Source organism: Myzus persicae, unplaced genomic scaffold, assembly GCF_001856785.1.
Source record: "Myzus persicae strain clone G006 unplaced genomic scaffold, MPER_G0061.0, whole genome shotgun sequence".
Classification (NCBI taxonomy): domain Eukaryota; kingdom Metazoa; phylum Arthropoda; class Insecta; order Hemiptera; family Aphididae; genus Myzus; species Myzus persicae.
The window spans coordinates 835,233-860,560 of NW_019103025.1; the positions used below are offsets into that span (position 1 = coordinate 835,233).

Consider the following 25,328-nt stretch of genomic DNA (forward strand, 5'->3'; position numbering starts at 1 on the left):
CGTATTAGACCAAATTATCAAATTCTTGAGATTGTTTGTATTATTTTAAGACTGTTCTGCGGAGGCTAGAGATACAAAATTAATATTATATATCTAAAACAAAAACCGCTCTTTTTCATTTGAATTAATAAGAGGATAATTTTTTTTTTAGTTCTAACAAGTTATTCAGTTACTAAAACGTGTACAATATAATAATACAAAAAATATGTTAAGAGTTTGGAAATATTGTCTTCAAGTATCTTTACAATTTCCAAGAAACAAATTTTGAACAACTGCATATTATTTATTGAAGGTAAAAAGGGGGAGCATGCTCGGTGAATCACCCTGTATATATATAGCAACACCGTTTAGAATTTAGATGATGTTGCGATTGTGTTACCTACTTGTAAGTTGTAGTGAGTTGTTGTTGTTGTTTTTGTATTGTTGGCAAATCGAAACAAAACATTTCGACTCATTATTATTACTGTTGCAAATAGTTTGGACGGCAATATTTTATTTTTAAATGGGTTAGAGCGAGTCTACCGCGGGCGTGTTTACGATGGCGCTTATTAAAGTCGACTTAATTCGTGCGTGTTCCTTGAGCAAAGCACCAGAAATTGCGATTGGGTAGCAGGTGGGTATGTATGATTATTTAAATATGGCGATTTGTTAATAATGAAGAAAAATACCATGTTGAACAAGCCGCTTGAAACGGATTTCGTTCGCGATAGTTTACTAATTGCACATACGTTTTTCTACCTACTAATAAATGTTACTGTGTTTAGAAGATACTATAGCTGTGCTATTTACATATGCGATATCAACCTACGCACCGTCGAATCGTCTTGCGCACCCATCGGTCAGCGTCTTCCGACGACTGACCTAATAATAATGACATCGATAGAGATTTGTATTGGTCTTTTTTTGGCAAATCGACAGGCTCGTTCGCCAAACAACCACATCACAAACGAAACAAGCCCAAGTACAACTGTGAAGACGATTTTTATTCATGGTTTCAAACTCATCCGTTTTTATTACAATTAATTTTTTTATAATATAGACAACATAAATATATATTAAGCTAGAATTATGTGTTAATGAAACTTCAGTTTACCTACAATACTAAATAGTTAAAATTATTTATACATATATGAATATAGCAAAAAGGTGTAAACCATACAAATATAAATCATTTAATGTAAAAGCAGTTTGATTGTAGTTACCATCATTCCGAATCAGAAGTCAGATTCACCTAAATTACCTGTGAAAAGAAAAAAGTCTTGGTGAAAAATTTTGTAAATTAATTGCAACAAATTAAAGCGTCCCAAACGTTGCCGGCGACGAAGTATAATGCAATAAAATATTATTAGATTAACAGGTCGTTCGAACGTCTCGACTGGAACTTCTGAGTAACCGAATGTAACCAACGTCTACCGGGCATTTGGAACACTGTCTGCAGTAAAACATATAGCAACAACTGTATACAGCACTCAAAAAGTTCGAAAACAAAATACAAAAAAACTACACCTTTTGTTTCGTATATTATGACGGTAAAATAATTAGTTCATAATAGATTAAAAACTAAATCTAAATATACATCCGTTCAGTGTATATTATTTTATTATTATATTCCAATGAAACGAAGACGTTCAAATATTTGATACTTTAGACCAATGACTGTGTATAAATATAATTAAATATTTATACATAAAAAATGAATAAACACGTATATACGCTTTGTAACGGTATATTCCAAAAGGTGGAGTTATATTAAAAAATAATAATTATAATGTTATTCCCAACTGTGAAGAAGTTAACGCAGCACAGAGCTAAGAAGAAGACGGGGTGTGTTGTTCAGGGGGAGGGGGAGGATATAATATTTTACAGTGTCATCACAGACACATCATTGATGTCTGTGATTCGGACGACATTATAATAATATAATATATAACGTATAATATTATTTAATAGTATAATATATATTATATATAATATATATATATATACACACGTATCATTGCAGCGCACCTCAACCTCGTTTATTGGCAGGTATGTACATCGTCGTGGGGCACCCACGAGAGTGGGGTGGTTTGTGGAGCGTATGCATGTGCAGCAGCAGTCGGTGTCGTGCATTTATATTATTGTGTTGTGTGCAGATAGTGTAGCCGTGTAAATACCAATTCTAGGTATGTAAGTGCATATATATTTTTTTTTCAAATGCGAGCAGTTACTAACGTATATTGTGCGTATTTTTCTCATAGGTGATGAGGTCGTGTGTGTGGATAAACGAGGTTGACGGAGTAGGTAATAATGAATGTGTACAGAGAGTATTCGCAAGACAGATATAGAAAATGAGATAAACTGCGGAGAGAAAACAACAACCGTTCACAGACTCCAAACAACGCGTATGCTATATAATACCTTATAAAATCGTAAAAAAAAAACCCCAAACGAGAGAAACGAAAAGTGCGTGGGCAGGGGGATGGCGACGGGGAACAGACGCGTTTAACATCCGTCTTCCGAGGTAGGAATTTTGGGACACTTGAACCTGGTGGTGGTGCCCATGGTCGTCGGGGACTTGCAGTCCGCCACGGCACCGCCGCCGCCCTGCAGCCGCGTCGCGATGGTCTTGAACGCCTTCGACGGCAGTATGTCGTATCCGAAGTACGGGCAAGCGTACTCCCAGCTCTTGTAGTAACTGTCGTATTCCGTCCGGGCCAAGTCCGATTCGTAAGTCCGACTCCTGCCGACCGCGGACGGCGTGGACGGCGTGGTGGCCGCCGACGAATAACCGGAAGTGCACGACTGCGGCGGTTTGTTTCTCACGTCCGTGCCGTTGCTGGAGTCCGCGCCGTTGCTGGAGTCTGCGCCGTCGTCGTCGTCGGCGTCGTCGTCATCATCGCGCTGCAAGAAGTCGAAGAGTCGCGAGTGCGTGCACGTTCTTTGGTATTTCTTTGAGCCGACGGCGACGCCTCCGCTTCTGCCGCTACCGACCACGCCTTTGTCGGAAGATGGTCGGCTGACCATGTCGGCCGACGACGTCGTCGTAATGCCCGAATCGGCGTCGTCGTCTTCACGATCCGATGGCTGGCCGCAGTCGCCTACCGCTTCGTCGTTCGGTGGACAAGCAGCGCCCGATTGCTTCTGCAGCAGATTCTCCGGCTCACAAATGACGCCCGACGACTTCTGCAGCAGGTTTTCCGGCTCACAGACATCGGCCGACGGCTCCTCATCGTCCGAACACTCGTCTTCGCTGTCCGATGTAGATACGGCTGACACGGCCGATATGGCCGGTTCGCCTGCACCGTCGTTGATTTGCTGCCAAAAGTCCACCGGTGAACTAGCCGTCGACTGTTCCTTTACTGCTCCACCCGCCAACGTCTCGGAGACAGCTTTCTTCGGCGGCAACGTCACCGTCACCGTCACCGTCACTTCGCACTCGCTTGAGTCTGTATCGTCGCCGTACGGTGAGCAGACGTTCTCTTCGTCGACGGCTTCTTCTTCGGCTATGGTGTTCAACACGTGACCGGCATACGTTGCGGTGATGGTGTCTGCCGCCGACGCGACGCTGGTGTGCACCGATTGCTGTACTGTGAATTGTTGTTGATGATATTGCTGTTGTTGTTGTTGTTGTTGGTGGTGGTGGTATTGTTGCTGATCGGTCACAGACGTAGAACCGGTGCAGTGCCAGTCGTGAAATTCCTTTAGATAATTGTAATGTTGCCAAAATTCGGGACAGAGAAAAGGATAAGGGGTATGCGATTGCAGGTTTTGTAAGTCATTTTGTTGTTGTTGTTCTTGTTCTTCTTCTTCTACAAAACAAAACAAAAAAACAAAAATAACGGCCGAGCTTGCTAATCGCAATTCACTGCAGTACTAGAACGTCGTCCTTGATGCGAATTCCACAATTCGACTTTCTTTTTTTATTTGCACAATTTACTATAACTATTACAGATATTTGATGATCAATGCATAAACTATATTTCATTATTTAACGATGTATGTTAAGTGTATGTTGTATGTATATTAAACTGTATAATGTCCACCACGGTACCGCCCACGAACACACATAATACGAATTCGAGATTATGTAAATATCGTTAAAAAAAATATTACGTAAAGAATATTCTAATGACAGTATAGGTACAAAATATAAAATTTTATTTGGACATAAATACGATAACGGTGGCAGACAGCCCGATGCCGACGTGGTGTAGTGTTTTCATTGATGTTAATTACAGTTTTTTTTGTTACTTACGAAGTTCATTAATTAATTATTAGACAGCATTAAATTTTTTAAAAAAGTAACTATGTATATTTATTCTAGTTTTACTTTCTCAAAAAAAAAATATATATATAAACAAACATATAGACATATTGTCAATATTAAAATAATAAATAAACTTAACAAACATATGTAAGTATGATTTAACTCATAAAATGCACATTAATAAAAAAACAAAGACAAATATTATTCTAAATAAAAAGCAATTAAATACTAAAACAAATTCACACATACAAAAAAAAGTTTAAAATAATATTTTATCTTTCAGTAATAAAATTAAACTATTTCTACAACAAATATTTTTAAAAAGGTTAATATATATTATATTTTACTAACAAACACATTTAAAAGCAAATTAAAAGTAAAATGTAAAATGAACTTATAAGTTTTTCTTAAGTTCAATTGAGTATCAACTACAAAACTTTTCAAAACAGACCCCTTTTACCTAATTAAATCTTCGTAAATACGCCAATATCTCTAAATTTAGTTTTGTATAACTCCTCGGCATATTAAATAAAATGTAAAATTACTATAATAATGTAGTCTTTAATATTATACAAAGTTAATTACATTAAAAATGTAACAATGAATTACGATTATTAAAATATTACATACATTTTTATAAACGTTTAAATCATTCAATATGAGGTTTAAACACTTCAGCATTTTATGAGATCGATTGACTTTTGAGTTACAAAATAATATTTAAAATAATTAATAATGATACAATTTAATTTAACTATATATTTCTGAGACGAAAAACCATTTAGGTATATATCGTAAGTATTAAAAATGTATATAGCTATATTATTTAGTTGATTTTCAGTGTTTGTGCTACCAAATATTATGTATAGATGGTGTCAGTGAGAATGATTTTACTTCTACAAGACTACATAATTATAACTAAATAATTAATATTAAATATTAATTCGACGCTTCAAATTATACTAGCCTCGCATAAAAAAACCTTAAAAATAATACATTAATTATCAATATAAAGTTGTAAATGCTTTCATAATAATACAAGATAAAAAATAATACGATAGAACTGAAGAAAGTGCTATTCATTAATAATTATATAAGCAATTGTCCCACAAACACCGCAAGAGTTGGCAAATAATTATAATGAATTAACTGTTATAAAGATATTCCATGGAATTAAAATATAACTTGAGTATAAACATTGTATCATATATTTGATCGCCTGATTTCATTAATACTATCCGTCTTAGTTAAATATAAATGTTAAACTATGAAATGTTACCGTTATTCTGGCCAGTCATAGCTTGTAACATTCTGAATGATCTGGATGGTATAGAGCCACCGGTATACTTATGCGGTTCCGAGACGACAGGTCTCTCTGACGGTGGTACATACATTTTGGATTCTACAGGTTCTACTAAAAATTAATATATTAGACTATATAATATTATGTTGACGAATGTATTTTTACCTGATACATAATGGTTTATCGGTACAGATTGTTTGTAGTTGTTGTCCACCGGAACTGCAAAATTAAAAATTCAATATGACATTTACGAAATCAAACAAAATATGAACTAAAGCGAAGCTCGAAGCATAGCGATATACTAGCGCGTAGCCTAAATCTATCACGACAATTATGTTTTGTTAGTAGATAAACTGTCGACAATCACATGGATTTGATTTAACATTTTTTTACCAGGTGCAGAGTTCGTTAATGTTTGCAACATTCGAAAGCTTCTAGACGGAATCGACGCACCTTTGTAACGAGGGTCCGTTTCGTTGTGTAAAAATTTATCATCGTCAACTGATAAACGCAATATACAAAAATAATTCCCTTAATTAATATATTATTAACCATTTAATTGTACATGTATACATAAATTTAAATTAATAAAAAAAAAATTGTAGTTGAATGAGTATAGGTACCTAGTTATATCATTCTATATATGTATTAACCTTTTTTATTAAGTCGGAAATTGAACCGATTCTCAAACGTGCCAAAAAAAGCGAGCGTGTTGCTTAGTATAATACCAGGTATTATATTACCACCACCGAATAATAACATAAATGTTTACCACTATTTTCCAAAACTTTGAATATCTTGGAAGGTATAGAGCCACCTCTATATCTTGGGTTTTCTGTGTCTAGATTATTAGCTATAACGATTAGATATTGAAATATTCTGAGGATATTTATTACTTATCGGATGCCTACATAAAGTTCTTGTAAGAATACATACCTTGAGATTTAACCTTGTTCATGAAAGATCGGTCGTCATCACTTAACTGCAACTTTCTGAGTTCAGACAAGGGTAATGATTGGCTATTATAGGGCTGAGTACCATCATATAGTACGCCTGCTAAATAAAAAATGAAAACTTGAATAAAAGAAATAGGTTATTGAATTAGTAGAAATTTAAAAATTACTATATCAAACGTAATACTAGCTGATAAGTAATATGCGAGATATGTTTATAAATTATATGACTCATTAAAAGTATTAGGTACCGAAATAATAGATATTCTGCAATGTAATTTTATTATTGTAGAATATAATTAAGTGTCTACATCCAAATGTATCATATTATATTGTATGAAAGTACGTGGTCATTTGAATGTTTAATCTATAATCAATTATTAATTATGTATAATAGGTATAAAAGTATATAAGGAATATACATTTTGACATTTTGCTCTCAGCTTCAGTTTTTAAATAATTCAGTTCTACATCAAAACCTATTTATAGTTTATACAGTGAGTATTGAATTATACATAAACTTCACAATTACTTATAATTTATTAAAAACATCCAAGTAGTAAGCATCGTTCCATGGTCACTTCTAAAGAACAAAAACCTATCTGCTGTATAGTAGGTTTCAAATATGAGAAAGTCATTAAAATGGAAGCGTTAAATTTGAATTCAATGATAACTAATTTCATACGAAAACTAATCTTAGCGGAAATGATGAGTCAGTCTCCATTTCTAAGTATATTTCATAGTTTATATAAATAATGATAAAACTCTTAGTAGGTAATTAATATTCCATGAATCCGGTAAGTTGACTAATTTTTGACAAAAACATCGAATATACTATTTTCTATTGTTTATTATATTCTATCATTGTTATTAACTGAAGCTCATTATCGTCTGGTGCAGAGGTGCAGGTTCTAAGGGAGGCCCTGTGGGCCATGCCCCCACCCAAACCATATCTCTATAAAATTGTATATTGTTAAAAAATAAATTACAAAAAAAATAAATTATAATATCGAAAATTTTGACTAAGCCCTTCTCAGCCATGTATCTGGAGCAGCCCCTGGGGTGGAGCGTACAGTATGAAATATACACTAATGTGGTGATACCTATGATTGGTTTAAAATTATTCAAAACGTTTTTAAAATTCTATTGTGTATATAATATAATAAAAATGTATAACATTTTTAATTTTAACAACTAAGGCTTGAACATTTAATACAAGGTTCCTCGTAAACAATTCATACTGAAACCAACACTTTAAAAAAATATAATATATACACATTTCTCCTTTACGAGTATAGACATTTGAAGTTCAAATTTGGACGAAATTACATATTTAAATGAAGAATAACGATGTTAATTATTTTGTTTTGATTCAAAAACATTATTCGTGGGAGTTTGAAACATTTACGTATATTATACATTTTAGTATAATTACATTTTCAAAATATTTGGATTCATTTTAAGATATTACCTATTGAGTATTTAGTATTTATAATTATTTTATTATTTATTATTTATATTTATTTATACCATGAACCTATTGACACTATTCTACAGCGAGATGGTATTAATTCAAAAGTTAATAACCATAATATAATATGATAATATAAATATAAACTTTTATAGTGATTAAATATTAATAATATAATAAAGGCAATATTTTCGGGAAAAATTTAATCAACCTACCTAATAGATTTAGCAATATAAATTACTTTAATAGGAATATCAAAAAACATATTTTCATGAAATATATTTGATATAGACTGACAGGCCGTCTCCGCTCAGAATTGTTTTTCATACTTATAGATACAATGATACATGGCATTGAATTAAATTTTAACACATCAATTACAGTGATCCCCATTCGACAACTACCTTTACAGACCAGTAGCCACTTGTCTAAATTTTTCTTAATATTTTTTTTACTTTTGATCCCTAAAGTACTAATTGATCCAGTAAAGTTAATCAAGTAACCACCCTAAAAGTTATAAAATGAAGCACTTTTACTGTTCCAAAAGGTGATGAAAAACAAAAAAATATACATTGTAAAGCAAATACATTCATAGCTCCGCTTTGAATCTAAAATAATAACCAAATTGTAACGAATGATATTAATAATAATTTAGCTTCAGAGATGGTTGTTTTAATAACTAAAAATAATAAAGTCACATATAATACCATTATTAATTTTGTTTAGTCACCTTTTGGCTCGGTAATTTGTTGAAGCACTTTAAACGAACGTCCTTGTATCGGTTCAGAATCGTACGAGTGGTTTATATTATTCTTCAGTGGTTGTGTTGGTATTTGTCTATTAACTTCAACTCGCATGGGTACAACTCGTTCCTGTGATTTATCAACCTAAGCAATTATTTATGACAATCAAAATATGAAATGTATGTACGAAATAAATAACAATTAAAATGTTCATTAATGTGCAATTATTTTTTTAAACCAAGCAATTATTGATATTTGAAGGTAGGTTCTCAAAAATAATCACCTGATCAACATATTCTTTTTTGTTTTGGGTCCACGGAGCAGGGGAGGGTTGAATTTGCGCAGCCTTTTGCATCCAAGGAGTAGGCGACTTATTTAGCTGTGGTTGATGCTGAACTTGGGGTAACAGACATACTCTTTCCGAAGCAGAGCGCACGTTACACACTGGTTTTTGTTCAAAGTTTGGTTTCGCCTCTTGTTGTTGCTGATAGTCAGGAGATTTTTGAGGTACTTGTTCCGGGCTAGGTGGAGTCTGGGCATTTCTTTCTAATCGCCTTTGCATTCGAGGACTTCTGATCTCGCTCAAGTCTAATCCACCTGGAAGATACGTAAATGGTTTTTTGTCTTTGGTAGCCATTGCATTTTGTATAGTTGATGGTATTTCTCTAGGTTCATTCAGCTAAAAAAAAATTCATTATCGATATTAATTAAAATTTAGTAAGGTTAGACTGTTAGAGTAGGTTTAGAGTTGTATTATAATATTTATTAAAAAGAAAAAATTTATATTTACAATGAATATCTATAATTTGAATATTATGTTTAACGGCTCATAAAGGTTTAAATTTTGTAATAGTTTAATAATCAATTTTCTCTATTATTAATTAGTTCAATAAAACTTAACATTTTTTGCTTATAACGCATTCCTATTAAACAAAATAATTAATTTCATAAGATAAAAAGTATCAATATTTAAAAGTTTAAATTTTAATAACTTGAGTTATGAATTATGATTCATGAATATAGGTAGTTAAAAGTGGCTTGTGAATTCTTTATACATGCATATTTATTATTGTTCTGACTTTAAATTTAACTATATAGTAAAAACGTACTAAAAAGTGTAAACAATTGCATCATAAATTATTTTAATCATAAACGCGTTACACATACATGCAATTGAAAAACATTTTATCCAAGTTCGAATAGCACTTTACAATCACAATTTTTGACATACTATAAATAATGCAATGAACAATAGTTTTTTTAACAAAGTAAATTACAATACATAAACCCATATTTAATTTTGTTCTTACGTGCGAGCACCTAATAATATTTTACTACAAATTTAATTGGCTAATGTTGTTTTTAATTTTTAATGTTTATAGTTTTTTACTTTTTACTTTTTAAATCTACTAATTTATTTTACAATTATATTTTATTGAACAATAAAACTTAAATAATATAAACATATAAAATAATATATTTTAATATTTTCAAAAGGTAACAGTTATATTGTATTTAGGTTTTCACAGATTTCCTGAGATTAATTTTGATTATAATGATGGACGATGGTATATAATATATAGGTACATGAAAAAATAAATCATAGTAATAATTTACCTCAGTTTTTATTCTAATAGCTGGAATGTGTCCACTGTGCAACATCGGTGGAGGTGGTGGTGGGGGTGGACCACCTTGAGTTGTACCTCCTGTAAACAAATAACATCAATTTACATAACGCTAAATTACAAATGTTCTAAACAAAGTCTAAACGTCGTTCACACAACGATCCATATTGTGTATAAATACAAAACGGATAATATATTTAATAAACATGGTTTATTTTCATTACCAGAATATTGCAGTGGTGGCGGCGCCGGAGGGGGTGGTGCGGACATATCTCCAGCGGCTAAGTCGTTCGCTCCTATTTGATGCCTAAATAATATCAAAACAAACGGTGATACTGAATTATTGATATAATATATTCACTTAATGCAAAATGCAGTTGGACTAAAAAATATAGCTTACGCAGTAGGACGCACGAAATAAATCTAATAAAATGCAAATTATAATACATGACAAGTTTTGCACGATCGTATCATATATCTATAATTAAGGCAAACTACATAATGATAGGGAGTAACTATTATATATTATTAAATAGGTAAACATTTAAAAATCTTTGGAGCGAATACACATTATGAACCTGCAAAATTCTGCTTTTTTATGGTGAGTTTAATATTATATACTGCGCATACCATGTGTATATGTTATGTTGTGTATCAAGTGATTTAATAATAGCTTGCTAGTATATTATACATTATGCACTCATGTTTGAAATTGTCATTGTGGGGGACAAGCTACCATATTTGGACCGAAATCAGCCATATTATATTTACTCTACTCAAGAGCCCGGTCGACCGTCTGCTACTACACGAGTAATCTGTTTAGTATCTGCTTGTTGTATAGGTACGTATGACGTTTTGCAGGGTCAGCCTTGCACGTGTCCTTGGACAGGCGCCGCTGTTTAGTTTTTTACTCTTCAAACAGAAAACACATAATATGTACTTTACAACCTTGCCTATTATCACGTTGAATTTTTTTGCCGGTTGTTTATATCTTCTGTATTTACGATTATTGCGCGTCGTTAAGGTCAACGGTAATTTGATTAGATTACTAAACTATACTATACTATACTATTGCTCCGGAAAACGGAAACTGCATCAACGTACGCGGAAATATTTCGTTCACCGAAACGACAAAAAAAGAATTGGTCATGTTAAACTAAAGTCTATATAATAATAATCCAGTAATAAAATTAAATATATTACCAACATTTATATAGCCATGGGCCATGGCTCATGAACTTGAGAGCCTGCAGATGTCTCAAACTATATATTTACAACCATTACCTATATTTTGCCCCCTTATAATTGTACACAATTCTGTATCATAACATATTAACAAAATGTATAGATTTGTCTCTATTTTGGCATGTTTATAATACTCGTCAGTCGTCAAGTCAAGTACGTCAAATCAAGTCCAAAAATATATAAACAACAAAACCGTCGATAAAACATCTTCAAAAGATTGGTAAGTAATAAGGCATTGAAATAAAAAAAACTTAAATAAAAAATAATATATATGAAATAGAAAATAATAGTCATTATCTTAAATGTTTTTGTTTGAAGAGATATTTATAAATTATATAATATATTATTATTTTAAGTTATATGCCATTGATTACATACCTACGTCCTGTACTATAACAAATTAACATGTATATATAAACATATATATATGTATTCGTTATAAATTGTAATTACGATTAGCCATTACACCGACATCCAACTCTAAATAAGTACCTATAATTTGTAATACATTAAAGGAAGGGGCATGTCGTATCACTCCCATCACTTAATTTAATTTCAATATAAGGCAAAGGCATTTGATTAGAAAATTGACTGTCACGATGGCCTTCATTATAATATTATATAGTATCAGTGTGGTACGCAGGGTGGGGGGGCTAACGGTCTGGAGCCCCCCTCCCTCTTGCCAAATATTATTACCTATTATTTAAAAAAAAATATTCATCAAACTTCACTATCATCAACTAGTAAATTAATATACATCTTACGGGTTAGCTAAAACCAATAACTAATAATACCACCTATAATATTACCTAGGTATATTGAATTCATTTTTCCAAAAACATTGAATTTGCGTACCAATTCTCCTAAAATGATCAGTAATTTTTTGGTGAAAGAACAAACTACTTGTATGAAATGCTCAAGCATTGTCTATACAAATTTAATGTTTTATACATTTTTAAATTCAAATTAATCATAGTTTTGTCAACATTTGAACTTTAAATGCTTACAAAAAATAAACGTGCCCAATGCCCATGTACCGCTAATATTTAAAATAGTTAAAATAAAAACTTATGACTTATTAAGAACCCAGTATATATTTTTAAGCTTTTTAACAGAACACATTTTTTTATTGACACTTTTAGAAAAAAACTAAAATTAATCAAACACAATCCAAACGAAGATGGTTTGACGAAGGTTACCAAATAGTTTTAACAAATTTTCATTTATTTATTTTTGTCTTTCCTACCTATTTTAAAAAGTACTTAGAATTTTCAATTTAAACCTCCCAGAAATGGTAAAACGTAAAAATGTCCCAACTGGCTTCCAAAAACCTCCATCAAAGTTTCTGATCATACTAGAAAACTGCGTCTAAAACTCTAAAATTATTAGACTGGACAAAATAAAAATACAATTATAATACATTTTAAGCCCCACTCTATTGAAAAATCTTGCATACGCCACTGTATAGCATTTTATATTTTTTAACTAATATTCCAAGCAGTAGTTATAGTAGTTTAGTATTCAAACTACTAATATAACCATACAAATAATTTTAAAATAACTTTCATGTATGTCAAAAGATTGTTTTTTACAAAAAGAAGTTGAAAAATCCCGCTGTACTTTTGAAAAGTACTTAAGTATTTCTCAAGGGTCTCCAATAATTTTGAAAATAATATTACATTGATTAATTAAACATTTCCTCGAATTTATGATCAATATAAATAAGGTATATTATATATTTATACATTACTCTAAATTATAATATGTCATACTTCACAATCATTTAACTTAGAACGCAACATTATAATATACAACAGTCAACAATATTATCATATGATTTTCAAAAAAAACATAAAAGAAAATCCTCCTGTTGAATATGATCTCATCCTACATCTTTCACAATCCTTGATAAATAAAAAACACAAACTCATGCAAGCATGTGCGCCAAACGATATGACTCATCAGTACATCACATGTTGTGTAGTTATAATATAGCCTATTAATGAATCAAGATTCAAGATAAATAAAAATTAAAAAAATACTTAATAGTAAATTGTTTTAAACTCAAAATAAAGTAATTTACAGTAACAAACATTAACGATATAATTGTTTACGAACACCTCGACCTCAAATTAAAATTAATTAAATCTAAAAATTTGATATCAAAAATCGTGCTATATTAAAAAGATAGGCACTGACATAATCAAATATTCATAATGGCTAATCAAAACAATTAAAATATTATACTTTCTGAATTGATATTGATAATGTAGTAATGTAGTACATGTACTGTATTGTAAAATAAGATTATCTATTCATACTGCATGATAAATAATAGTAGCAATATTTAAATTTGCATATAAGAACCACTTGTATAAATATAAATATAAGTTTCTGTTAAATTTACATTTCATTAAATATTACATGTAAATTTATTCAAGCCTATGATAAATGTATAATATTATACAAAAAAACTATTTCAGATAATAATATGTACCATACTAAAAATAAAATGATATTTCAAAATAGAGTAGATTGTATCATGAAATACGACTTAAAATTGTATTTAGGAGCATTATTCCTAGTATCATACGTCAATTTCAAAATTATAGACATGATAGGTACTCCCATTTAAAATATAACTATAGTCTTCGAAACCTATGCAAATATTTTTAATCCGAACAAAGAATAATTTATATCGGAACATCTATTTAAAAAAAAAAGATTAATTAGTTTATGTATCTACATATCATTTATTTATTAAATACACGTAGTGTGTTGCGATGGAATAGGAATGATGATGTCCATAATATTGAAATCTTAAAGCGGATAACAAATAAATAATACAAACGTTGACTACGGGTAAAATTAACATAATGGCTGCAGTATATGGTATGAACAAAATTGTCACATAAAAGATCAGCATGCAGAAAATGAAAATAAAGTGCAAAAAAAAAAACGTTTCTTATGATAATTATTTTTAAAATGGATAGAAAAAAATAGAAAACCTATAGAGATAATTATAGTAGATTGCGTTTAATACATTATTTACTATAGAGGTATATAGTGGCATCAATAAACAGTTTTTCTTTTTTGTAAACTGTATTAGTGTTTATATGTATAATGTATTGACATCCGGTTGCAGGAAGCAAATCCCGCGCAGACTTACAATATACTGGAGAGCTGTCGATCGATCCCTTGGTCTTGGGTCACTTGGTGTTCCGGCAACGCGTCCAACATAGCGTTGGCTTTATCGTTATAATTCCCCAAAACGTTTCTGTACATGTTGTAGACGAGTTTTCGCACCCGGGGATCGGTACGGTCCAATTTTGACGCTTCAACGGCAGCTGTGGTCGTCATGATTGAGGAATTCGAGTGAAAATGATATGAAATATTTAGATACGAGGACGAATAAATTAAAACAAAGAACGGCGGCCGATGAAAAATGCACGAATATAATACACTTTAAGCAACCACAAATTGTACGCGTTTGTGACAACAACAACGATATTTAATTTCATAAAAACAAAATCAAGTATATTAGGTAAGTATAACAGACATGCGTACTCTGCGGCGACGCGGCGCTGAATGCGAGTCAGATGCAACGATGACTGTCGTCTGCAATTTGTCCGCTCTCCAGAGTAGGTATAATAACCAACCGGTCACTCGGATAGGTATTCTAATTCTATACTATACATGTATATGAGTGATGGTGTTTTTTTTAGTGACGCACTAAACGCGATTACGCGCAAATATTGCTATGGGACAAATTTCATTTAATTTCGTTCTAACGCATGTGTGAGTGCATGCGTGCGTGCGGGCGAACAGGAGAAAACTGTTACCTATATGGCTTTAAATTTGTTATATTATAGGAGATTTGTAAAGTACGTCACTTTGACACACAAACACTCAAGTGATAATAACAATAACAACAATAATAAGTAATACGTATACGCATATATTGTATACATACATGGACTACAGAGATTATTACAACTTGGAATGTCCCATATACGAGTACATAGGTGCTGCCTAGTGTTCGTTGTTTCCATTCATAGTTAGGAAATATTATTTAAACTATTTTGACAATTGTCATTATATAATATGTAATCATTAATTGCAGAATATCTGTTCGTCGTTGTCTTATACAATACAGTTTTACAGTATAATAGTGCAATACGGCACTAGTGCAAGAACGACATATATTTATATTATGTTTATAAAAATTAATTTTGACTTAAAATATAGATATTGATTTTCTTGTCATTAAAATTGTTCAAGCTTTAAAAATAATCCTACAGTCAGAAGGATACTTTTTCATAAAAAAAAATCTAAAACAGATTACAATCAGATGCCAAAAGTAAATTGATATCTAATTATCATTATTTTAAAAATATTTACATGATAGTATACACACCTCATTATCAAATGACTTAATGAATTTTTTTACAAATGTAAACAATTACTTTAATTAAGATATTTTAAAACTATACTTTGAAGTTTCAATTTTTATTTAATGTCCAAACATAAACTCGTAAGTAAAAAATAAATGTGAATTCCTTTGAAAAATACAGCCGTTATAAACTTATAAATTAATAATTATATTGATCCAATTTAACACTGTAACTATAGGTCGATACTGTTTATCTAGCCGTAAATGTGTCAAGCTTGTAGTAAACAATACCAGTATTTATTATTTATAGTATAATAATTAGTAATATATTAAGTACATATTATCATACCTACCTTACCTACTTCGTAGTACAATACTACAACAGGATAATATAGGTTTATAATATTTCAAAACAGTTTTGAACTTAAGTATTTTATTGTATTTATACTTAGGTATGCTGTAGTATGTCTAACACAGTATTTAGTATTTACTGAGAATCTTTGGATATCATTTGGTCATATATTTGCTTATATTTTTTAGTTCTGTAATAACTTATTTTACGAGAATATAATATATTGAAACTAATAATTTCTAAACTGTTAAAAAGTCCAAGGTTTTGTTTTTTATAGTATTAAATAAAAAGTGTTATTAGTACAACATGTGTACTAGGTAATTTCAAAAGTTTATAACGTTATATACCAACAAGCTGCAGAAAATGAGAAAACATTTCATTCACGATTAATATAATAAATACTACGGATTTATGACGCATATTATGTTTTTTTCAATAATAATAATAATTTATATTAAAGTATGATATTAGATAAATCGTTTATTTAATTATTTTTCTTACTTATTAGCAGATAGTGGGGTAATCTACTTATTACTTATATCCGTATTAACTTATTATAAACAAGAGTAACTATACAAAATTATGAATTATAATTAGTAAATTTGGCCATAACGCACTAAATTATATTTGAGCAATGCGCCTATACACATAACACACATCACAAATGTCTCACAAAGATTTATTGAGAGGATTCCACATTTCCACAATACCGTTTTTTGAAGCACAATATATCTACATATTTCATTGTATTGATTTGAGTTTCGCTATCCGATATTAATATTATTTCAATATCAAAATAATCAATATTATATTGATCAAAACTCTGGTTAATGCTAAATGGCTTTATTAAACTTATTTTGAGACAATGCTGCCCAAAATTGTAAACGTGAACCGTGAACCGTATGCAAAAAGAAAGAAATGATTTTTAAGTGAAAAGAGGAAAGCAATTTTGGACAAAAGATGTTGTGCCCTAAATCTTGAAAGATATAAAATGAACATTTTATTTTGTTTTAATACTCACATCAAATTGTGAGTATATGACAGACGACAGCATGTCAATATGTTTGTACATACGACACGATACAACTAATGCGATTGTAGTGTTTAAAATCAATGGTATAATGATACAGCACATTATACTTATAAAAACATTTATGGTTAAATTCTTAATATAATTTATTATTAATATGTATAATAGGTATAGTATACATATTATCTATACAATTATAGTAATTAATAATTATAATGATTATATAATTAAATGATAACACATAAAAATAATGTATCATTAAAACAAATGTACTATTATTATTCTGTGAATCACAAAAACTTCTTCAATTTCCAGTTATAACATAATTTAGTACCTACCCATCTGTTTGAAAGAGAAACCAAACCACAAATATTCGTTATTATTTATTAGCACATTAAAAACTAATTATACTCGCTATAGACTTAATAGCTCAAAAACATGCGTGGGGGTAGGGGACGTTAAAATTATATAATAATTAACACACTGTAATGTTATCAAACAATCAATTAACATTAATCTGATGGCCGATTATTTATGTACCTGGATATGATATAATATTCATATAATATAGGCCTTGGTATATAACATATTATGTATTTATGTTTAAATATTTCAGTTTTAACACCTTACCTATCACTAGTTTTATAAAATTCCACTTAAAATTAAAACACTCCTGCGAGTAATATATTACATTATTTTAAGTATCGGCCTATAATATCGAACTGCAATGAAATTTTTAGTCAAAAGTATTAACAAGTGCCTACATAAAATAAATTGACGACTGATTTTTTTATATATACATATAATACGTGATATAAACGATAAAAAAACCAAATGTTTTCTCTTTAAACATCAAGATCTTGTCTTTTACTACCTATACACATATAAAATTGAAAAAATATATGACCTAGCCTAAACTTAATCGATAATTGATAAGAACAAGCCACCAATACGATAAATATCGATGGGGGAAAAAAAGGATTTAAGTACCTATATAAATATTACAATAAAAGTAAATTCCAACGAAACCGAAATGACAAAAACCTGTTTCTTTATTTAGTAGGTATATTATTGTAATGTATACCTTCTATCGGTTCAGAGTCGGTCCAGAACAGCAGTTATGTAAGAGTTATTTATTAGGATGTTTACTCATAGGAATGTGGGAGGGTCATACATATATGTACACATGAAGTTCGTACGACGATGACTCATTGGAGCATTTCTTTTGATATTCTTTTCGTCTTTCACCGGTCATTGCATATCACCCAGAATATTTATAATAAAATATGTTCCCAAGGCTCAGTTATCGATATTATTAAAATAATTCATATATTTGTATGATTCGTTTAACTGTTTAAATATATATTAAAATTGTATGTGTCTAAATTACGTCGAAAACGTAGGTACAAATTATCGTTCCTATTTAAATGTATTCTTCATAAAAGTTAGTACACAAAATTCCGATACCTCACCAATGAGACAATTGTGCGAAATAGAATATTTTCACTTTTTATGATCTTAATAAGTAATTCAACAAGAGTGTAGGTAGGTACGCGTATGGTAAAATTAAGACATTAAGCAACTTTCAAATATTTTATTTTACTAAACCATTTCTTTCATAGCTATTCAAATTAAGAATAATGATTCAACAAAACGTATGTAAAATACTGTCAACTGTCAAGGGATTTATAATGAAATATGCAATGTAGGTAATTTTTTATAACAATTAAGAGCACACTTACTATATGTGTTACCTCCTCCTCATAAACGAGAACATATCAAATTTAGACCATTTTACAAATATTATAATGTTGCTAACTGTATAATATAAGAACTATTAGCTACTATCGAATTTTAAAAAAAAAAGAAAATTATTTAAGGTTTTTGGATTGTTTTTTATAATATTTTAATTTTTCAGCGATTTTAAGTATGTATTTTTTTATTAAAAAATTATTTACAATCTATATTTTATAAGTATGGTTTAAAATTTGTACGTAAAATAAATTTATGACCAAATCGATTTTGTATTTTTGTAGTAGGTAACTCAAAAACAAATAACTGTAAATATTTTACATTTACACCAAATGTTTATATTTTATTTTTTCACAATTTTTCTTTCGAGATAAAATTTTCAAAATAAATTGACTCTTTTTGAGCTATTTATAGATAATTGCGTTCGTCAACGAATGTTTTTTTTATTTAGTTATACTACTTTACGATTAAAAAAGGTAATCTATTTTAATAAAATTGAAATTACAAGAATGTTTTAGTGTGCACAGTTCACCTAAAAATCATTATACACGAAAAACGATTCTAAGCGAAGACGGTCTACCGACTACCATATTACTAAGTAGTAAGTAGGTATTTTTATATTGCGATTAAAGAAATTTATTTTACTATTATGTATTAGTCAAACAGTAGCCAGTAGGTTAAATTCATTTTTGTCGAAAAAATTGCATTTGAAAATATCATATGTAGGTACCTATAAAATATAATAATATACCTACTCAAACAGTTTCAAGTACCCACGAATAAAATGTTTTAATTAAAACTAAATAACTATGATCGTTATCCTTGGTTTTAATATGTAGGTAATTACGTCCAAATTTGAGCTTAAAATAACTATGAAAAAAAAATGTGTTTATATATTTTTAGATTTTTTAGTTACAGAATTAACTACGTATACATGGAACCTTGTTTTAATTTTTCAATCTTAATCTATAAACATTGAAAATTAAAAATGTTATTAATTTTTAACTACAAAATAATTATTTTGTCAACATTAAAACTTAAAATACTTAATAAAAAAAATCTTGCCTATGTATTTTTAATATTTTTTAAACTGATATTGTAACAATGTTTAAGGATCTTTGTATTAGTATTACATTTTCAAGCTTTTTGACCTAATGAATAAAATTATATTGACATTATTATAGAATAAAAATTAAAAATTGAAAATTGTATTAAGTACCTATATAAAATAATTAAATAAGAATTTGGTGTAACATTCAAGTACCTATCTATGATTATACGATTTTGAATTACAACAAAATAAGAAAATCTTTAAATGATAACCCAATGAATTTCAATGTCGTAAACATTTTACGCTCATAAAATTATGTGAATTTAAGCTCAACTTTTTTTTAATTTTTACTGACAGCAAATTATAAGGAACCTTGTATTACATTTTCAATTTTTCGACGGAACAAAATTTTTTTTTATTGACATAAATTTTAAGAAAATTAATAAAAACCGAGAAAATTTCATGGCGTATAGAAAATTCTAAGATAAACATTCAATAAAAGTTACATGCAACTACGGTAATTTGTTTTAGAGTTACAACAATAACCAACATCGATTTTGTCAAAAACCCAATTTTTTTGTTTTTCCAGGCGATTTTGAAATCTACTTTATTTTAAAAACTCCAAATACACCAACTAGATTCATTTTCCCACCGGAAAAGATGCTGAAGTTGAAAATCGATGCATTTTTTCGACTGCTTATCGTGTACACAGACACAAAATATAAAAAATAAAATAACACACATCATTGTATTGTACGCTCCGCTAAGAATCTAAAAATATACGATTTTACTATAACTGATTACGTTCACTTTTGTTATTAACTTATCAACTAGCCACAATTTTCCATTAACCCCTCTCGTGGAATATTATAAATACATCCCTGCTTATGTAGTTATGTATGTCATAATAATCTTTGTAAGAAAAGTAATATATTTTGTAGGAATTTTTTGTTAATACTTCACCACAGAAACAAAATTTGCATCATTTTTAAAGCAAATAATTTAATATAAAATCAGAAATGTCTGAAGATCTATTTAATATACAATATTAATTTATTATAGTCAGATTTAAATTTCTTACAGAATATTTTGAGTACTAATCGAATTTTTAGCATAACAATTGTTTGACAAGTATAAGTAGAATATTGTTCAATTGTTTGAAAAAAAAATGTTTATTAAGGAATAAATTACTTCTATACAATTTAAATTAATAATAATAATTCGCTAAAAACTATTTGTTTCTGCCAGGGAACATTTTTAATTATTATAAAAAATTTAAAAAAATTTAAAAATCCAATAATTGCGCTTTCTTTTTTATAATTTTGTAATTATATTAATACTTAGTTTTAAATGTTTTAGTAAAATATACATACCCAGATATACCACTTAGCTATCTATCTATGTACGACCTATATTATGTCCTATAAACTTAAGTATATGAACAGTGAACTCATGTAATATGAATAAATCTATTATCTATAATATTTAAAATTTATCTTTATGTGATTTTGCAAAAGTTTTTTGGTCATACTTCTGATTAGAATAATACTTATTTCGCGAGTATAAATTTAGTAATTATTTTATTTTACACGTATCTAAAACAAATAAATACGTATATTTTTTAAAATTAATTTGTAAATTAATTAGTTTATGATTTTTAGAATTCAATATTTCCATTTGCATTTATAGTTCCAAGATTAATACTCCCGATTTGAATTATTAATTTAAAAAATCGTATAATTAATGAATACTTTAATTAAACATATAAGTACAATACTTAAATATAGTAACTATAATCCGCTAATATTTCTAACCTATGTTAAGAATGTAATGTGTACGGCTTATTTCTATTATTATTTTTGTATCCTACAGTATCCTACACATCGTGTTTGTGCAATTATTTTAAATATCAATTTTTGTTAATAGAGTCAGATTTAAAAACTTAAATGTAGATGAAATAAAATATAAACTTGGCACAACCTCACATGTGATGTGAACAAAGTATATTGTAAAAATAGAACTGAACTATCACGATTACAATTTATAGATACACCATGATTGAATTATTAAAGCATACACACAATATTGTAATATCCATCCAAAAACTTAATATGTTAATTAACGATTAAGTTATAAATATGGTATCGTATTTATTTAAAATGTATCATTTTAATTATTAAAATATTAAAATTAAGTGCTTGAACTAAAGCACACGTGTGTGGCATATCAAACCTATCGTTTTAGTATTTAACGCACAAGCACAACACAATTTATTTATTATTAGTATAATCATTACGTAGGTACTTTAATACTATATATGAATTATAAAACAACAAACTTGAACTTTTGCATAGCATAAGATATCGTAGATGTATATACCTACAGTACACACACGACGTTCCTTATGTATACAGCATTACCAATAGTTTAGATTTAAATTTAATCCATAGCGATCGCACAAGATTTCGTTAGGAATTTGTTATTATTAGTTATAAATTATAATTATAATTTAATTATGATTAAGTATGAACAATAAACAATTAAGAAAATAAATAAACTTTATATATACCTCCAGGGAACGGAGACTCCTAAACTCATGTCTAATAGGACAAACAAATTTAAACTAAATTAACACTGAACATATTCTTTCTTCTCATTTTTTTTTTTTTTAATAAAAATGACTAATCTTGCAACTGGACATTGAAGATAGCCAAAATGGACCACCACCACCACTACCATTTCCACTACCATGCGGTTGTGTATTTAAAAGCGTTATTTTTAACATATTCATTTTGGCCCTGGTACGTGGTTTTTGCAACGCTATTTTCGGACAACAGACACAAGACAATTTGTTTATAACAAATTTTATACCAAAAATTAAAATATAAAATTTTTATGAAATTTATATTTTTATAAAATAAATATTACTTTAGTGAATATTTTTTCACTTTAAGAGTTACTCAAATTTATTCTATTCCAAAATTACAAATCAAATATGTTCCTACCGAGTACTATAAACTAGTTTAAAATGTAAGTTATGTTTAAAAATAATCCTTTATTGTATAGTAAATAAAATAAACACGTTAATCATAGCCCACGGGGTAGGAAAGCAGGATAGCATAAAGAATAAAGAACTACCTATTTTGTGATATTAAATTTAAAAACAATTATCAATCATTTCGTTCAATAAAGATTAGTGTTATACTGTGGGATCGATTAAAACTGGATTTCTTCTATTAAAAATATTATTTACAGAAAAATATAACAGAGTGCCATTGCAGTAAAGATGACTTATTAATTATTGTTATGGATAATAGTATTATAAAACTAAAAAACTGAAAAAATTATTTCTATGCGATACGTATTTTCTTCATTTTCTTAAAGTTTAAATTAATAAATACGCCTGACTTAAATTTATATTTTAAATAACTGAATATAAACTACATAATAATATGTTATACAGTCAAATGGGTTATAGGTATTAGGTGCCTACTATATAACTCTTTAGCCTATAATATATTATAGGTATAATTTCTAGAATTATTGTTTTGAAAAAAAAAACTTACTGATCTTCCTGACGGGAACTGTTGTATATTTTATTGAATTCTTCTTCGACTCTCGACCCAGGAGATAAATCTGGTAAATCCATTTGCAAATAATTTCTCTCCAACAATACATTACTGAAAGTCACCTATATTGCAAGTATGTGATCAATATTTAAAATACATTAATTATTAATAAATGATAGGTAATATTTATATAGTTAAAAAAAAATGGTAGGATCTTATTCATATGAATTACCTTTTTCCTTGGCGAAACTATTTCAGCTTTTGACTGAACAATAGGTTCGGGTGTTTTGGGATAGAATGCCACACTTGCTGGTCTTACTGGACTTGGAGTGCGGAGAGCACTTAAGTCTTCCATTGAGCATTTTTCTAATTTTTTCCAAAAACTCTTACAATCACTAGATGGTCCAGTGACCGATGTTTCCACATTCGTTTTCCAGAATTGCGGTGAACTCGAACGACTTCTGAGACACACGGGTTCACCGTCTCTTTGTAATGAATTCCTTCGAGGTTTGAAATTGGAAAACTGTAATACTTCATTATCATTCTTTATTGGCGACAGGATAAATTCTTTGTTAGGTTCTTCAAAACATCGTTTTAGGCATTCTTCCGAATCTTCAAGTTCACGCAATTGGTTTTCTGAATTAGTAGAGATTTCTACATTATTATTAATAATTTGGTGTCGAGGAGAACCAGGTTCTGATGTACTATGATGTTTTGAAAAGACAAAATGTTGTAAAGCTTTACAACTGGATGACCTTTTAGGTGGTACGACGTTTTCACCGCGTCGTTTTAGTATCAAAAGTTCAATCGAATTACTCGGCCTTCGGAGGAAACTAACTGCCTGAGACTCGGTTAACGAATAACAGTCTATGCCATCGATCTCTAAGACACGATCACCGACATTTAAATAGTTGTACGCTAAAGTGCCATTTTGTACCTAAACAATGTTATTAAAATATTTTTTATTATATGTTGAAATTTCAAATAGGAATATTTTGTACTCACATTTCTCACGGTCAGTGGTCGCCAACTGTCTCTTCCGCCACATACTTGAAAACCCCAAGAGGAGTAAAGGTCGTTCTTCTTAAATGAAATATTCAACAACTGAGCCATTAATAATAAATTGTCATGCTACTCCGAAAATGTGCATATACCTAAGTGTGTTTGGGCAACTAACTGGCATTTGACTGTGTCCTAGTTTTACCTGCCAACAAAGGGCGCTCTAATCAGCGCTCTTAATTAAATTGTTGACGAGTGACCGGAAACACGATACATAAACTTTGGACATGGTAATTAAAACATGATTTAAGAATAAATCAAAATGAATAAATATTACATACAATATTGTAAATATTTAGGTAATTATATAGTATATACATTATTAATTATGAGTGTTTATTTCCAGGAGACCAGATACAAATGTAACCAATCTAATCATCTAAACTATGTACTCCTGTTCCTGTAGATTTAATTCAAGATACAGCTTAAAATAATTAGCGTACAAGATATCATGATTCAATTTGTAAAGGGTTTGTATATAAGTACACCGTACACGGGATGTTTCACCAAGCATCCTCCCACGTTTTTTTCTC

At 29.5% G+C, this 25,328-nt stretch overlaps 1 protein-coding gene across 9 annotated transcripts; it reads right to left on the bottom strand.

The window, feature by feature from the left end:
- Nucleotides 1–962: 962 nt before the first annotated feature.
- LOC111033630 lies at nt 963–24,865 on the bottom strand. 9 transcript variants are annotated; one of them, XM_022314447.1, is made up of 13 exons: nt 24,742–24,864; nt 23,969–24,673; nt 23,734–23,858; nt 10,569–10,651; nt 10,337–10,425; nt 9,003–9,398; nt 8,707–8,863; nt 6,489–6,605; nt 5,946–6,053; nt 5,718–5,771; nt 5,529–5,663; nt 2,401–3,791; nt 963–1,240 (listed from the first exon to the last, which is right to left on the bottom strand). In XM_022314447.1, the coding sequence occupies exons 1-12, from the start codon at nt 24,847–24,849 to the stop codon at nt 2,485–2,487; spliced, it is 3,384 nt and encodes a 1,127-aa protein (XP_022170139.1). In that variant the 5' UTR covers nt 24,850–24,864; the 3' UTR covers nt 963–1,240; nt 2,401–2,484. The 9 variants fall into 9 exon arrangements, with proteins under 9 accessions (XP_022170139.1, XP_022170140.1, XP_022170137.1 ...); XM_022314448.1 differs by having other exon boundaries at nt 5,529–5,660; nt 6,489–6,608; XM_022314445.1 differs by having other exon boundaries at nt 6,489–6,608.
- Nucleotides 24,866–25,328: the final 463 nt, after the last annotated feature.